The following is a 13,571-nucleotide window of genomic DNA, read 5'->3' as shown; positions in this document are numbered from 1 at the left end:
GGGGACTTGAGGAAGCACTGACAAGTGGACTCATCAGAAAAAGGAAGTACAAACTACATCAAATGTAAATATTTAAACTAAAAGATAGTGAACAGTTCGTTCACACGGCCCAACAAGTGATTGCCTGACGCTGGATTTCTGTTGAACAATCATTGTGCTGTAATCAACACTCACAAGTACAACTTTTTCATAGCTCTCTTGCTACAGTCATTAAGCCAATCAGCCAAACTGGACAATTTTCCCTTTATCAGTTCTCAATGATAAACAGGGAAATACCTTAAAATGTACTGTATATGCTTATTAGATTCATTTAAATATTCCATATTTGCATATTTATTCAAGCCTTTTGCCTTACATGTTCATGTTTAGTATTTAGATTTTGGCACATTCATCTAACTGTACATCTTTGAAAAGCAGAAGTTGGGCCTCCTGCACAAACAGCAAGAATTAAGCAATTGACATGGACAAAACACTTGGGCTGAAAGCAAAAATCAAAGATTTGATTAATTTTCCAGAAAAATAAAGTTTGAATACATGTAAGCCACACCACCAAAAATAGAAAGCAGAAAGGAATAATCATTGAGGATCTCAAAGCCAAAAGGAGTATATAAGGAGTATATATAAACACTGATCCAAAGAAAACATTTCTATCACTTTCCATTATTCTCAATTCTACAGAGTTCATTAGTTTAAATTTTCATTTCTTTTCTGTGGAGGTGCACAAAAGTGTGTGTGTTGGTGTGGGAGGGGGTCGGCACCCACACACCCACACAGAGGCCATCAAAGGTGTCTTAACAGTTGGGAGTTATTTTGAAACGGCTCATTTTCCAGACACCAGAAAACCTTTTTTGCCAAAAACCGACCGAGTGTTGTTGTTTTTTAGTATTTGTGTTGTTTTTAGAAGCACTAGAGGCCCAAATGAAAGTACAAAAACATTCAATTTGTGAATTTTGCATAATGGGTCTGCTTTAAGTACAGCCTAAATAAGACAAAATTTGAGAATGCACTCTTTGACAGATAATTGGGTATCATATCAGCAGTCATTATTCGGGTGGAGAAAAGGTTAAAATATGCAGTTCTGTGTCCATCTCCTGACACCACGACGTTCCATAAAGTCACCAGTCTGATGCTGAAGCTACTGTGAAGACATGTCTATGAAACTGAAACACTAAAAGTAGTATATCATCCTATATTATTTAATAAATGGATGCAGTGGTGTGAACAGAGGAGGCGGCGCCACACTCACATACGGTTGTTTGTGATGTTGCATTAATATCCCTCTAAAAAGCAGTCAAGGAACCAAATCGGCATGTGCAAAGCCCTGCGGTTACCAACAACACTGAGGTTGCTCAGATGAACCCATGCTGTTGGTATGTGGTGTGTTAGCACACGCTAATATAGCTCTGTCAACATCTCCAGTGGGACTTTTTGAATTACCAAAGAGGAACAGCGCATCTTTTTGTGCTGGAAAGGACTTTTTGCCTCATTTGCCCCTCAGTCAGTCTGCTGTGTGCTCCGCAAACACAGCGGATAAAAGTATCCTCTTAACACGATGTAACGTGTAGAGAGCCGTTCAGAACTGCGATGACCTTAAAGGAGGAAACGACAGCCATAACGACAGCAGCAGTGGCGGCGGCGGCGGCGGTCTTGAAGTGACTGTCGGCGAAGCCAGGAAGCGCTGCTTTTATGGCAGCCGGGGTCACGGGGTGAAAAGCCGCTGCGATGGAAAGCGCCTCTGCTTGATGGCAAAATCTGGAGCAGCCACATGAAAGGGTCTCCACTGGCCCAGATAGAAGTTCTGCCTAATTCCACTGGTTACTATTACAGACGTCTGCTAAATCGGAGCCCAAGGAACACACAGACTGTTTTCTCACAGTGGCGGCACGCTGGGTTACAAACATAAAGAGTTTAGTGGAATATCTGTGGGAAACCAGTCTGGAAAAGGTCCAACTGGTAGGAAGTCATGTCAGTTTTAAAGAGTCTTACTTTAATAAATGTGGCCCTTTTTTTTCCTTTTTTTTTTTGCTGTTGGTAGTGAAATCATAAGCATTTAAGTACAGTAAAAAATAGCTCAAGAGAATTTTTGCCTTTTTTTCAAACAGCAAATGGAAAAAAAGGGCAAGGCAACCTTGTAAAGTAAATTACTAGAGGCCCCCCTCCATCTTTTTAATGTCTCAGCTGTTGTTTGGGGGGCGTGGAGGGCCTTTAATGTGAACGCTATAAAACAAGAGAGGGTGAAATTGGGGAAAAGGGTAACGAGTGAAACCCCCAAAGCAGCTCCAGCAGGGCCCAGTACAACCTCTCGCACTTTTCCAAAAGCCCTCTGTTACATTCAGAGCTTCATGTTACCGAGAAGATCCGAATATAATATAATATTATATGTTACGTTTCTAACAGCGGATACAAAAATATAATAGTAATGGGGGTGTCACACAGTAGCATCATTATCTAATTTTGGATCCGAGTCGACCTGATTTAGCCACAAATTTCCCCGACGAACACCTACGCCGCGTTAACTTCTCTTCTTCTGTGGTCTCAGTGGAACTGAAAGTAGAGGAAGTGTCTCGCTTGGGACCAGACAGCAGTCAAGGAGAGCACAAGAATCTTTCTACATTTTTGTCATATTACACCTACAAACTGCCAGGTATTTTTCTTGCCATCTTATGTGATAGATTGAGATTTTTTTAACAAATAAAAACCTTAAAATGGAGGTGAAGCAGTTAAATTTAAATGCTTCAAAACAAAACAAAACTCTGTCTAAATCCAGCCGGGCGACCGAGTTGTGTGATCAGACGAGAACAAAACTAAATATTTTGTTTGGTATGTTGTGGTGCAAGTGCAACACAAACTAGCGGTTGGCATTTATCGTATTGTTAATCCTATATTGAGAAAAAGAAGAAATTTAAGGAAAAAAAATTTGTTATTGGTGTTAAATTATGAAAAAAACACAACTAAGAGTATGATCAGAAATATACCGTAATTTTTGCTACATTTTTTTTTTCATGTTTTACTCCACCAATGCATCAATAATTACCAGTAAATTCCAAAATATGATACATTGACATTACTGTGATATACTGTGATATAATCACACTTTTTTTTAAAGTAAGTGGCACCCTGAAGAAACCTATTTTGTTTTTCAGGAACAATATTTGCGTATGTGGCACTGTGAATGTTGTGCCATGCAGTCACAGCCATACAGCTACCTAAAAACAGAAGTAATTAACATACATTTTTCAATCACGATTCTCACTGTTATCACTATATTACCACAAAATATAAACACGTAAACACTGACTATTAGGAGGCACAAACTAAACTGGAGGAAGGTAATGGGAATTAATCTGACTAGCCGGTCAGACAGGATAGATAACTGATTTTTTTTTTTTTGTACACTTACAAAAGAGCTTGTCTTAAGAGGATTACAACCGCAGGCTCATCTGTGTCTAAAGGTAAGATGCCACAGGTTCACATGCAATGACCCCGCACGCGACCCATAGAGTGCGACTGTGCGTTTTGGAGGTATTCCTAACGTGAAAACAATTCATCTTAACATGCCAGCACAAGTGTTAATCTGCTACTCCCCAATATTTCCTCCCAGCCCAGATTAGGCAGCAGTCGGTACCCCAATAACTGCCTCTCGGGCCGGCACGCGGGCGAGGCGGCGGCGAGATTTAACGCGCATCGGGGCTTATTTACTTAAGCTGCAAATAACTTTAAGTGCAGCACGTCTGCCTTTCGTGTCCTCATATTCTCCGAAGTAAAAAAAAAACCCCCAAAAAACAGCTAATCCCCGCTTTATGATAAGCTGTCGAGGAGCCTGGACTGTCTGCTATAGGGACCAACTCCAGGATTTAAGGTTTCAAAGCCACCTCAAATTAAATTAAACACACAGTGCTCCCTTTAAAACCTCAGAGCTCTTACACAACAAGAATATAAGTGGCTGTGGGCCGAGAGGGCTTCTTTTGGGTGACCCACCCGGGCCACCATAACTCATCCCTCGCGATCAGTCCTGCTCAGCCGGAGCTCCGACCGCGTCTTTTCCTCGCAATTTGCATTTTGAAAACGGGGCAAGAAAGGAAGCGACTGACCTCGGACGTCCCCAGACACTTCCCTGTTTCTGCCTCATCTGCATCGCAGACGGCTGTAAAACGCCCCCTCTGCACGGGCTTGTTTGACCCGACCCGGAGCGCCCACTCAGTCCGACCTGACCCTGAAGTCCAACTCAGAGCTTGTGGCTTTCATTCCCGGCCTCCTTCACTGTTCCTGAAATCCAACAGTGGTCTCTTTTGCAGCTGTCCACACTTGAATTTGGCCCATTACAGTAAGTGTGTCTGAGCAAAACCAGGTCTCTGTGTAAATGCCAACTCCACAACAGCAACCAGTGGAAAGTGAGGAAATCTGAAGCCTTTGCAGCCTGTTGAAGACCGTAGCTCACGGCGCTACATTACAGCAAGCAGGCAGATATTAAAAATAAAAAAGAAAGCAATGTTAGAAGTAGGCAGGATGAGCGGCTCAAACGATGCTCTGCAGGAGTCTGTAATTTGTCAGAATTTATGATCAAATGTGATGCAGATTTTGTTTTTCTCCCCACTAGCGCCGCGGTCAGATCTCCCAGCCTCGGTAAGCAGCAGCTTAACTCTCAAATAATTACAATGTTTTGAAGCTGCGGCTCCCCTCTCTCATAAAGTGTGTCCCAAAGTCTTCACACAAAGAGTATTGGCAGTAAATCTATCCAGAACCAGTTCAAAACAACCTCCGGTTTAAAAAAAGAAAAAAAGAGCAAAAAAATAAATAAATAATAAGGCATTGTGACTTTGCTCTTTTGTGGTTCCTAAACCATTATCATCGCTGAGTGACGTATTTGAATCACTGGGTATCTGCAGTGTGTTGCATTACCTCTGTCATGAGGGATTAAAGGCACAATCCTGTTGTGTTTTTGTTTCCTAAAAAAAAAAATGTGCGCTGGCAATAAAAACACAGCTGGAATCCCACTACTGGATTGGAAAAGAAAATTATTTAAAGGCCCGTCAGAAAAACAGTTCACAATTCTGCTTTGTTTGCATTTGACTCGATGACATCACAAGAGGCAATTTTGCCAAATTTTACCAGACATTTCACACAACATCCTCCCTTACATCCCAAACATTTTGCCTCATAATACAATTACACATTTGAAGAAGGAATTAGAACAAAAACACTTGAATAAAGAGGAAAACTGGTTGACTTGTGCTTTTTTTGTGACCTTTGATGATGTCACCGAAGGCTTCCTGTATGCAGTCTTCGGAAAGGCTAGATTTCGTGTTGATTAAGTAACAATTTACAACAGAAATACAACAGAAATATATATATATATAAAAAAAACCTGACATGCCGTGTTGCTGTACAGCTGACACCGAGTTTAACCGAGTTCACAGAAAACTCTGGACGGCAGCTTTAAAGATCCAAGTCATGGCGTCGCTGCCCAACAGTGGTAGGTGCAATTTTCCCATCATTGTTGCGGCTCAGAATGGCTGTGCTCTCCAGAATGGTCACCGAGTGTCTCTGTGACAATGCTTCAGTGATCCCCACACACTGCACTAAAGGCTGCTGGTACAAAGACCTTTTGACGCTGATGTTGTAATGATGGGGATGGGGGCAGTGTAAGGGGCATCACTCTGGTTCAGCTCTGCCAGCATTCAGCGTCCGCTTGCCACTGCAGCAGCCGGTCCCTCCCCTCACGCGTCCCATCATGCATTCAGCCACTGTTGAAATGCACTGGAGAGTCTTCGTTTTTGAGTGTGTGTGTGTGGGGGGGGGGGGGGGGGGGTGCGCACCCATCCCTGTGTAATTGACATTAAGATCTATGAGACGGGGTAGGTGCTCCGGGTACCTGCTCCGGAGAGCGGGAGAAGTAGTAGGAGGCAGGTTGGGGAGAAACAAAAGAAATCGAAGCCACACGTGCGCATGTTTGGAGCTGGCTCTCACCGGCTAATTACTGCTGCAGCAGCCCGGCTTATGCTGCGGGACAAAAACGCTTAAAGAGGAGGGGAAGATTCTGCAGATGATGTTTTGTGTGTATTAGCTGCTGCTGGATGCACACGGCTGCTGGTAATCGCTCTGTGTGTGTTGGCCTGATGCACATGCTGCCCGTACATAATGCAAAAACGGTCCAGCAGCGTTCAGGTGGCGGCGTTTGGGAGGAGACCCCACAGCCAGCCTGCACTAGTGCGCACGGTCTCTCCGCACAAGGCCAAGTTGCTGCATCCATCATCTTCCCCACCTCCCTTTCACCCCACCACTAGGGAGGGACCGGCTACCCTTGAAGTCTGATTGGCCACCCTGCCTGGTCACCCCCACCTGAGCTGTCAGTCAGTTTGTTTATATCATATGAGCGTTTTATGACATAAATGCTCCTTTTGTTGTCTTACAACCACCATTAATACTTTTTTTTGTTTCAAATTTATTTTTTAAAAAGTGAGACATTGCAAATTAATTAATATTTACATGTAAATCCACGAGATTGTAGTCAAGCGGCTAATTTCCTTTTAGCCCCATTGACAAGTTGCAAGTGATGTTTAAGAAGACAAAGAAAAAGCAGCTTCAGACTACTGCACAAGAAAAAAATTTTTTTTATAAAGACGAAAAAGAGGTATGTAAATAGTTGCTTGCCATTTTTAGTCTACAATGGTTTGATAATGGTGATTTTATGTTGATAAAGAGCTGCAACAGTTAAACCATGCTAAGCTAAACAAGCTAATCGTGTGACTAGTGGCCTGAGCCACTGTATCAAACAAATCTACTTCATAGTAGCTAACAGATCCATGTGTTTTGTTTGGGTAAATAAATAGTTTTATTATTCAACTTTTGACCTGCTGTTGATTGTAACATAAGGCCAGTCCAGTATCGACTCGGTTCGATTGGGGATCAAAATTGCAACATTTATTACATTTATAGCTGCTGCTGTTCGCCTTCACAATGCACGGAGTCAAACAATCCAAAATCTCTTTGCCCCCTCATTGACCTGTGGTGGCGCTGCACCAAGAACTGCTGAAGACTACAACATAAAAAAAAACCTCTGAAGGAGGCATGAGTGCAATGTCCTTCATCTTCACAAAATCTAAACAAAAATGGATCAGGGTCAGAGGTCTAATTTAGATGAAATTGCATTTTTGTGCCCCACCCTTGTGCCGTTTGTGAAACTGCTTGGCCTTCCTGAGAAAAATAAACCTAGACACGCCCCTGTCCACCGCGCTCCCTGGCCCTCCTCCCTGTTCCCACTCTTCCCTTATAGCCTCCTCGTCCCCTCTGACGTCTGGGGGGGATTTCCCCTCCACCGCAGAAGCGGGCTCATGATGAAAATGACAGCTGCTTTTGGGGGCATCACGAGGGCTTTCCTCTGATGAAAGCATGAGGAGGTGTACAGAAATCGGAGGACAAATTTGCTCCTGTAGAGCGGCCACTGACTCATCCTCTGCTGAGGAGGGTTTTGTTTTTCCTTTTCTGTGACTGAGTGGTGCTCAGAGATCCTAAGATTGCACTCTGTTCGGGCCGCGAGGCTGAAACCATCTCGATAAAATGACCGTTAAGACACCCGTGCAGATTTTCCAGAGTGTCTGATTGACGTTTCTTGGTTCTGCCAGACCCTACAGTGGAGGAAACCCTCCAATTATACCACGAGTGTCAAACTTGACTATTTGTGGCCTGGACGGATTTTCTTTTTTTTTTTTTTGAGGTCCCCCGACCACAGTTCAAGAATAAAGTAGGCCAAAACTAAACCAAAACTTTCAAGATAACAGTTGTGTATTTAAATGTTATCAATCAAATCAGCCGTTTGTTTCTGTACACTTGCAAATGGCATCAATGTGAAAATATGTTTGATATTATTTTATTTTAAGGAGCACTCACTGAATGCAGAGAGAGCTACTTATTATTATTTTAACCATTTGTTAAAGGGGATTTTTCAATACATTTTGCCGCACTTTTTTGGACATTCTTTATTTTAATAAGTCCCAAAATGAAAATGAGTTCGACACCCCTGACACTACAAACACGTTGAGGTATCTGGTTAAGGGAGGAAAAACATATTTTTTCACCCACACCCACCTTTTTTTTTTGGGAGAAGGATCAGACGCTACACTGGATTTGGAACATACAGCCAGAGTTACGATGAAATGGTGTTACACCGAAACATAGTCACGTGTCACAGTGGCCCAGTCAAAGTTCAGACCTCGATTCCATTGAAACTCTGTGGCAAGGAATGAAAATTAGTCCTTCACATTCATTATTCCGTCCAATCTGACTGGCCTTGAACTATTTCGTGAAGAGAAACAGACCGAAAATCTGATTTCTAAATGTCCGTGTCATATCCATCACATCAAATCTGAACAAATGCGTCAACGTTTATAAATGGCTGTAAGAACGACAAAATGTCGAAAAGGTTTAAGGCACCACATAAATGTGCAATGTGGTAAATTAATTCCATGGACACACAGTTCCGGTAAATAAGTCAGTGAATAACATGTTTGCACTTCGACCAGGGGAGTGTGCCTTTGCACAGAACAGCCATGCACTGATGCTGCAGCAGTATTTTTAACCCATTCAGCTTCACCGATCAGAAGCATTAATATTCAACCCAACAACATCAGCGGATTACTGTCCATGCAGTAAGTGGGAAATCTGATGTAAATTATAACAACAAGGGCGAACAATTCGAAACGCATCTGTCGTGAGAAGTTTATTCTGAACTCTAAGAAAAGTAAGAAAATCCACTGAACTTGATGTATAGCAGCATCAAATCATCTTTCATGTCTCCCAAGAAACAAACGGGGAATCATGATTTATTGTCATGTTGCCTGCGAATGAAACTGGTCTGAAAGATGAGCCCACACACACACACACACACACGCAGTGTGTGTCCTAACGGTGTGAAAGCATGCAGTCGGGATCGTGGGCGGTCGGAGAGCTGATCGCCTTAATTGATCGATTTTCAATCATCTGACATCCTGTTTGTCACAAAAACAAATCTTTACTCTCGGACGTTTTGTTGAGCGATAAGGAGGGCGCGTGTCTGTCTGATTCAATCAGCCACTCTGCAGCTACTAGACAGGCACCAAAACAGCGGATGGCCCATTGTTCCGCCCGTCTCTGCTGAGGTGAAGCTGGTTGCGCATGGAGAGCCGCTCACTGACCAATTAGAGCGCAATCACTATAGCGAATAAACTAAAAAAAAGAAAAAGAAGAAAGAAAGAAAAAAAATCCACTGCCTTCACATAAGGGAAACCTGATGCAAACTCAATCTCATGCACTAAGTGTCTTTTTTTTTTTTAAGTAATAAATCAGATTACTTACCAGCCACTGTGGATCTGTCCATGTAATTGAGGACGTTCCCAAAGCTGAGGATTCCCGCAGAGACAGCCGGTGTGCGGTACCGGCGCAGCGCGTCGCAGAATTTCTGGCCCGGTTTGCAGGAGTGAAGGTCCGGGCTGGGCTTCAGTCCGGGGCTCATGCTGCCCGACAGCGTGCGCACCTCGTCCGAACTGCTACTGCCCTCGATCTCGCATCCGTCGCTCTCCACGCACATGATTTTCTGGCACGGAAGATCCAGCGGAGAGACGCAAAGAGTGTGAGAGAGAAGGTGTGAGGAGAAAAAAAAATCAAATAAAAAATAATTTTAAAAAAAAAATAGTTAAGCAGGGCAGAGCAAACGCCGAGCGGTGGTCACTGGGTTCGGCTGAGATCAGATGTTGTCTTCGTGGGAGAAGCGCAGGATCGCGTCCGGATCATATTTTTCTGGTTGTGGACGGTGACGGACGGCGGAGCGCTCCTTAGTTTCTCTCTCTCCGTCTCTCTCTCGGGTAAAGCGCTGTAGTGGAGGGGTGTGACCTGGCTCTGCTAACTCCTCCCCCGATCTGGCTGCGGATGGTGTTGCACCTGATTCCTGGGGATGCTGCTGGGACATCGGCATGACAGTGGTGTGGTTTTTCTCAGCAGTATTAAACAACCCGGAAGTCATTTCATTTATCTCATCTGCTACAAATCCACACCGTGTTTTACAATTAAATTATGGTTTTTAATGCTGTCACGGTTTCTTTTCATTAGCAGGCTGCTGAGTAACTAGGTCAGAGATATCACGGAGGTGCGACTCAGTAAATTAGAATTTCATAAAAACGCCTCAAAATCAGAAACGTATTTATAGTGAAAAAGTATCTGGCCCCTTCCTGGCCTGTTCATGCGTTTTTTGTTTATCAGACAAAGAAACCTGGGTTTTCAAAATTCAGTTTTCAAATGATGGTTTCATTTTAGAAATGACTTTGATTAGGCCATTCCAAAACCACTTTTTTTGGTCTTTTATTTATTTGTCTTAGCATGAACAACCTGTTCAAGGTCATACCACCGCGTGTCAATCCAATTTTAGTAAAAAAATAAATAAATAAAAAAAATTGACAAAACCACTCTAAAACCTTATTTTTTTGTATTATTGATGACTAGTATAGTAATTCACCTCTCTTCATATATTACATCACAATTTAAATCAATAAATCAATCAACTTTATTCTTATGCCATGTGGTAGTGTTGGTTACCGTCAGTTGAGTCGGCTTTCTCATCAGACAAGAAACTTTACGTCGACGCACAATAAATGTAAAAATAACACGATTAAAAATAAATACTTTCAAATATTAAACTATATAAATTTGGAGGCGCATCAGGTTATCTTTATCTGATATTAAAAACAGTTTCCTTGATTTGGAACATTTAAGCGTAACAACAAAAGCAAAAACATATCAGTCAGGATCTTTTTCACAACCCTGTTGTATTCAGGGTGAGATATATTTACAAAATGTCGCTGATTGATTCAGCTAACATCAATCATGGGTTTTTCCCCATGTCGTGAAAAACTCCCACAGGCCTGAACGGGTCACCAGTCCACATCAGGACAACTTCAAACTAGTGTGAATACCTCCTGTTTGTCTGTTTGTGTAAATTTTGTATTTTTTGAAATGCTGGTTACGTTACTTTTGTAGACCGTTTTGCTTGATTTAAATGCAAATACTGTGAATGGCTGATATTTATTCCCCCTCAAAATTTACAAACACATTTTGGATCTGTGTCTTGAGCAAAGATACAACCATTTTTAGTTTACTGGTAGAGTCCCAGGGGCGGTTCTAGAGAGGGCCCAGCAGGGGCCAGTGCCCTTGTAGGACTACTTTTGGCCCTTGGTAAGGCCCCTGTACTAAAGGCAGAGTGGGTAATAGGGAGAATCAGGAGGATTCCCGGCGGGCCGATCCATTTGTGGACCGGTTGGCACTGGGGAAAAATCATGACAGTCAAATATGTATCTTAGCAGTGGTGTTTTCTCTAATTTGATCTGCTCCTTTACGAGATGGAACCGGCATTTTGGGAGCTACAGTTTGATGAAAAACACCCCTGAAAAGCTCACAGTTAGTTGAGTCCACTTTGATAGTGCAACATAGACCAAAAGTCTCAGTGGAGTGGACAAGCAGGCAAAGAAATTACTGGACTGGGTGTTCCTATTGTATAGGACAGACATCCACGCGTACATTTTACCGTACAAAGAATATAGCCTTGCTTGGAGCAGAATCTAACAAAACATCAAAGAGAACCACATGCAAATATGATCAAGTTAGCAGCACCAAATAAAAAAAAAACAAGGGATTGGATCCTCCTGAGGGACAGGGCTGATAGGAGATGAGATCATTCCTCATTCAGCTCTAAACATCACTGCTGGGTCACAAAGTGGATTAAAATGAAGGCGTCATCTAGATCAGAGACAAAGCAGTAAAAAGCACTGTGGAATACCATTAATGTACGATTACTTTCCCCATGAAAAGCTGGGATCCACAGCTTGTTTGGTGTGAATAAATAAGTGTTAGCACATGCTAAAAGACCGGGCGAAACATCAGGTTAAAGCCTGCAGTAACTGAGCTTGGGGCTTTTTGCTCAGACAGACGTGCAGCTGACAAGTATGCTCTTTATAGTCTACATCAGAAGGCTGTAAACGACACCTGTGAAAACCATCCAGTTCACTGTTGTGTTAAGCATCGTACAGTTTTTCTTAAAACCCGATCTGGGTGATATTTTTAGATCTTCCCAGCGACATTCACAATAGTCTGAGGCTCCATTATGTTATCTATTCCTGCATTTATGTTCAAGCTAAAATCAAACCTTCAACATCCCATTTTAAAAAATTTTTTTTTATATGTCTGCTACATCCATGGGTGGAATCAGTCTACGAGTCCAGAGTTAAAACCAGTGTATCACAATGTTTCCAATCTACTAGTGGAATCAGGACTGCTTATCAACTTCAATATCCTGGTTGTCTGTGGGATTTCCTGCACTGCTTGCATTGCAAAGCTGTTTGCACAAAAGATAAGAGCATCTGCAGAGAGTGATCAGATCAACAAATGCAGCGGGGTCAGTGAGTCAAGAAAGAGGCCGAACAAATACTGGTGCCGAAAACTGAATTTGTCTTTGGTTGTCGAAAGGGTTGTGCATTAGAGAAACATTGTAAAAATCTAGCAAAAATGTTAAGTCATTTTTACAAAGTTTTGACATTTTTTTGACTAAAATTGATTAATTTGATCATTTAAAAAAGACCCAAGCAAATATAGCACAAGAAGAAGCGAGGAAATTTGTGCTTGGTAGACTTTTTTTTTGGCAAGAAATCTCAATACAATTGAAAAGCCCGTTTCTCTCCCTTAGATAAGAAGCATGAATTTGTGGGTCGGCAGCTGAGTTGAGCTTGAGTTTTGGTGGAGGAAGTCTGATGATATGGAGCGCCACTCCTTTCATTAATCCATCCATCCATCCATTTTCTGTTCACCCTTGTCCCTAATGGGGTCGGGAGGGTTGCTGGTGCCCATCTCCAGCTACGTTCCGGGCGAGAGGCGGGGTTCACCCTGGACAGGTCGCCAGTCTGTCGCAGGGCAACACAGAGACATACAGGACAAACAACCATGCACACACACACTCACACCTAGGGAGAATTTAGATAGACCAATTGACCTGACAGTCATGTTTTTGGACTATGGGAGGAAGCCGGAGTACCCGGAGAGAACCCACGCATGCACAGGGAGAACATGCAAACTCCATGCAGAAAGACCCCGGCCGGGAATCGAACCCAGGACCTTCTTGCTGCAAGGCAACAGTGCTACCAACTGCGCCACTGTGCAGCCCACTCCTTTCATTAATAATAATAATAATAATAATAATAACAAGGATTACCACCACTGGAGCAATCCCATGCCTCCATTCTTAGGAACCAGAGTCTATCCTCCAAGATTAATCAAAGGCTACCATTTTCTCCAAAGTGGCCTGACCTCAACGCCACTTGTTGAGGATTTTGACCTCCGTTGTTGGATTTGCTTAACTGACCACTACAGGGCTTCAGTCAGAAAGCACGCTGGTCATCAGATGTTTAAATGGGTTTACTGAAGAACTGTCGTTTACAACGCTGCATATATAGTGAAGCAGTTTCTGAAAATGCAGAAATAATAAATAAGAGTTCCAACTTACTGTTGCGATAATATAAATATAAAAATTAACACAAGTGAGTAAACAGACCTAAAAC

At 42.6% G+C, this 13,571-nt stretch overlaps 1 protein-coding gene across 13 annotated transcripts in view; it reads right to left on the bottom strand.

Moving 5' to 3' along the window:
• The window catches only part of spns2 (SPNS lysolipid transporter 2, sphingosine-1-phosphate), an 87,791-nt gene that overhangs the window by 68,240 nt on the left and 5,980 nt on the right, over positions 1-13,571 (bottom strand). For 12 of the 13 annotated variants that reach the window (XM_028031301.1, XM_028031303.1, XM_028031304.1 and 9 more), the window contains exon 2: positions 9,331-9,928. In XM_028031301.1, coding sequence (XP_027887102.1) covers positions 9,331-9,562 — 232 coding nt within the window. In that variant the 5' untranslated portion in view covers positions 9,563-9,928. The remainder of the gene's footprint in view (positions 1-9,330; positions 9,929-13,571) is intronic. The other variant, XM_028031302.1, reaches the window with a different exon arrangement.

The sequence above is a fragment of the Xiphophorus couchianus genome, chromosome 11 (genome assembly GCF_001444195.1).
Source record: "Xiphophorus couchianus chromosome 11, X_couchianus-1.0, whole genome shotgun sequence".
Classification (NCBI taxonomy): Eukaryota; Metazoa; Chordata; class Actinopteri; order Cyprinodontiformes; family Poeciliidae; genus Xiphophorus; species Xiphophorus couchianus.
The sequence above is the reverse complement of the archived record's forward strand: the minus strand, read 5'-3'. Positions and strand labels throughout refer to the sequence as shown.